Raw genomic sequence first — 4,408 nt, forward strand, 5'->3', positions numbered from 1 at the left:
ATGGAAACGCAATTTTCTTGAATAAGTTAATACTTCATTGTGAACTATATTTTAAAAAAGCTTTAATATGGAGATATATACTTAATATTTAATATGGAGATATATACTAAATATTTAATATGGAGATTTATACTTAATATTTAATATGGAAATGATAAATACCAAATGCCATAAGCAAAAGAGGCAGAACGATTAAATAATTATTTTCTATATATTTTTTTAAATGATTTCTTTTAAATATAGTTGAAATTTTTTTCCGAGATAGTATTTGAGCAACATAATACAATAAGAAAATGAGTATATAGCCAATAGGACCAATATTTTGTCAATATTCATCTTTCGTATATTATCAAAATGAGGTACGTTTCGGTTAGCCGGGCCTAAGCGAAAAATTGCCTAATAATTTAGACTTGCTCTTTAAAAAAACGTCGCCAAAAAAAAAAAGTTATAGCATTAGGTTTGTATGGAAATTGGCGCAGGTCTTAGAGATGTTATTTTGGCACCTTTATTTGACGTTATTGGGATATTGTTTCGGATTTCTATCTGTTTAGTTTAGTACACATCCACAGCACTGATACATAGATAATATTACGAATTTCATTTATCTAGTGTGTTCTGGTTAAGTTCTGATGTTTACATATACATGAATGAAAAAAAATAAATAAGTGGGAACCCTATAGATAGATTTGATTTTAAATTTGATGCATATCTAACATTTCTTCAATAAAACCATGCAAAAAATTTCTTCCGTTAAAATGCTTTCGTGTTTCAGTTATCGTGATCTCATATCTCTGGATAAAAGACTGACTTCCGGAACATGCATTTTGTCCTACCATTTTGATTTTAAAACTATTTATAAAATTTCCACCGTCGAGCTCATTTCATTTCAGAACTATCTTGTTCACTTACACACAAGCAGGTCGATTTAATTTCAGAAATGTTTTTTTTCCCTCGAAAGCAGGAAAATTTAAAAAGGGAAGACCAATGAAAATATCGCGATCGATTTTTTTTAACGTTCATAATTATTTCTCTTTGTATAATTGTAAACAAAAGGGTAAAAATAAAAGTTGTTTTGGCCTCTTCACGCGTTACTGAACTGGAAGTTTAAATCTTCTAATTATTCATTTGAATAAATTCCAGAAGCTGAAGAATAAACGCAATCAGATTCGATATTCATTCCCGCCGCAGAGAAAGATTCGCTTGTGCATCGCCGCAAATAACCCTTTGCTTTACGGAAGATTTTCAACAGTTTATTCGATTAATTCAAAGAGTATCTGGTGGAAATGAAATTGCTAGAATTAAGCACATTAATTCAAACACCGAGTCAGGTGTTTCAAGAAGATTGCTGTTTCACTTTCAAGAAGAGATTTCTCGCGCTAAACCAATTGCTTTCAGAAAAAGGAAATTTATCTCCTTCGAGACTCTTCCTTTGTTCAAAGAATAGACTTATTTCTACTCTTTTGATAAATAGCATAAAGTCTTCGAAGCTAGGATGCATTTCATAAGGTAATACAGCACTTCTCGCAAATTTATGCCCTTTGGAAAGTGCTATATTCTCTTTCAGTAACCTAAGCGTGTGAAAGGATGAATTATTCTCCTTTTTGAGGAAGAGTGATTTGATATAAAGGAGCTACATTCCTATAGGGTGAGATATATTCATCAACTTTCTCGTATATTTAGACAGCGTAGCACAATTTGTTTAAATTGTTAGTTCTGTGAAATGAATAGAAAATGGATTTTGGACTTTTCTCTTGCTCAGTAGAAACAAAAATCTGATTCTAATGGATAATTTTTATTCTCTTATGTGTTTTGTAATATTTCTAAGATTAGGTATTTAAACTTTTAAATTTTAATATTTAAAAAAATATTTTTAGATAGACCGCATGCAAATTAAATGCCTAATATGTTTTTCAGTATTTTTGTAATATTCTACTTACATTTTCAGTATTCATTGCTCATTTTTTAATGCATTCTGTAATAGATATTTTTTGTAGTTTGCAATTTTAAAAATAAATGAATTTTAGTGTCATGAAATGTGTCAAAATCCATTCATCTTTTAATCGTTTTCACATACATTCGGCAAAGCAAAAACTTCCGATCACCGTCATCGTTCTACTTGAGTGACTCATACCTATAGATATATCCATCTCTATGAAAAAATCTAGTCTAAAATTGGAAATACATATTTAACATTTGGTGGAAAGATCATTTATTAAAATTTACCAATTTAGCTGCTTGTAGTTTTAATTATAAAATCCAAACAAATGATATAGATTCAATTTTGATACAAATTTGCATTTAATAAAAATCACAATCCAAACTCCATCTAATCAGTGTTTTCATTTTTGAGTTATAATAATATACACTTAAAGGAATAATCAAAGAAACATTCACACATTCCATACATTACTTTATATAAAATTTCTGTAAATTCTATTACAATTTGCGCTTATTAAACTTTATAAGCATGAAATTTATTTCAAAATAGTATAAAATTCTTATAATTTTTGATAGAAGGAAATCGCACATGCGCATTAATATATTTTGCTTTTAAAATAGAAACCGCCATGAAATATATTACGGATTCCGGTTGTTATACTTTAATTTTAGCTCTAGGGCGAAACACATGCGGTGCGATGTGTGAAGGCGCGTGGTTGTTTGCAGGCCCTCAGTTCTAATCACAATCGATGCCATTTTTTTCTTTTCTTTTTTGATTTTAGATATTTTATTTCATAAGAACTCAGAAATGCATATTCAAAGCCTAGACATATTATATTATAGAAATGAAATTCTTAACTAAATATTTTTTCAATTCTTATTCATTCGACAATTCTTATGCATTTGAGCAAAAAATACAACTATTAATGACACTGTGCTATATTAGACTAGACACTTGCAAGATATATCTTACGTATACCGATTGGCATTCTTTCATTTCCGCTTTCTCACTGAAAAATTTGTGTCGTGTTGTATTAAAGCGCACGATGCTTCGTTGTGTTTTAAACCCCTTCACTGAACTGAGCCATACACATTTATATCATATTTTTTATATCCATATATTACTTATTATTTTATATAAGACTTCTATAACGTCTAATAATATATCTACTTTTTATATCTTCTCAACATCCTGAATTTCTAAGACAAGCTGCTCTTGAAGTAATCAATAATATCATATCTGAAGCTGTACTGATTTATACTGACGGTAGTAAAGATGAAAATGGTCACACTGGTAGCGGGGTTGTAATTAAATCCGGCAATGAAGAGACTTTCCTTAGTCAGCGCAACCCTGACTTTAGTTCCGTCTTTGGCTCAGAATTGATAGCCATTGACATGGCTCTGGGCTTTTCTTTAGATCACCAATTAATTGGTGAGATTTGGCTTCTAGTTGATAGTCGTAGCGTCATACAGTACTTAGAAAACTGGAGGAATATTGTAGACCAGAGAGGCATCCGTGTTTTTGAAAAATTAAAATTGATGTCCAAGTCCTCCGCTATACATTTTCAATGGATACCATCTCATGTAAACCTTAAATATAATGACATTGCCGATAGTCTGGCTAAGAAGGGTTCATCCCTGACTCTGAATTCTGCTGAGCCCTTAACTTTCCAGGAAATGCATTCCAGAAGTAAGGCCGTTGTCAACTCATCTTGGAAACTACCACCTTCCCATCCTTGGTACCTTGGCTCTGGCCCTGGTGGTGCTCTGAGCTTTGGCGGTGCTAGACAAGACCAGACGGCTCTGTCTAGATTTAAATCTGGCCACCTCAAGACTCTTCGGTTCTTCGGTGGGAACAAGATCTTCCCCATCTGCACAAAGTGCAATTCAAGCGAGGCCACTGCCGAGCATTTGCTTCGCTGTATTGGCTTTTCCCGGGAGAAACTGCTTCATAGCCCCAATAATGTCCTTGATGGTTTGAAGGCGAATGGTCTCATGGACCTGATCTGATTCCGATCAGGGGATTAGAAAGAAGAAGAAGACTTTTTATATTGTTTATGCATGGGATTTATTTCAACATTGGATGGAATTCTTCTAATATTGGATATGACGAACGCGCACATGCGCATAAAATGGGTCTATTATACATATATTGTAATTTTAGACACATGCCTACATGGAATATGTTACGGATTTAGCTTGCTATTCTTTTATTTTCTTTTTTAAACGAAAAATATGCTACCTGATATGTTAAGACGATATGCTATTTTTCTGATATGTTATTTTTCATATTCTATTTGTTATTTTACAAAAGACTTGTACATATTACACTGTTTAAATATAAAATTTATAGAAAGATATAGGATACAATTTTTTGATACAACGATCTGTCGCATGTGCTGAAAATGGAACTATTAAATATATTGTTTTAAACTAAATGTCTTCAAAAAATACTTTACGAATAGATCTT

General features: G+C 31.7%; 1 protein-coding gene across 1 annotated transcript; it reads left to right on the forward strand.

Moving 5' to 3' along the window:
• The first annotated feature begins 354 nt into the window (after window positions 1–354).
• LOC129975516 (uncharacterized) lies at window positions 355–3,948 on the forward strand. The gene is made up of 2 exons (XM_056088577.1): window positions 355–359; window positions 3,144–3,948. Exons 1-2 carry the CDS (start codon window positions 355–357, stop codon window positions 3,946–3,948), a joined length of 810 nt encoding a protein of 269 aa, XP_055944552.1.
• Window positions 3,949–4,408: the final 460 nt, after the last annotated feature.

Source organism: Argiope bruennichi, chromosome 7 (assembly GCF_947563725.1).
Source record: "Argiope bruennichi chromosome 7, qqArgBrue1.1, whole genome shotgun sequence".
NCBI classification, from domain to species: Eukaryota; Metazoa; Arthropoda; class Arachnida; order Araneae; family Araneidae; genus Argiope; species Argiope bruennichi.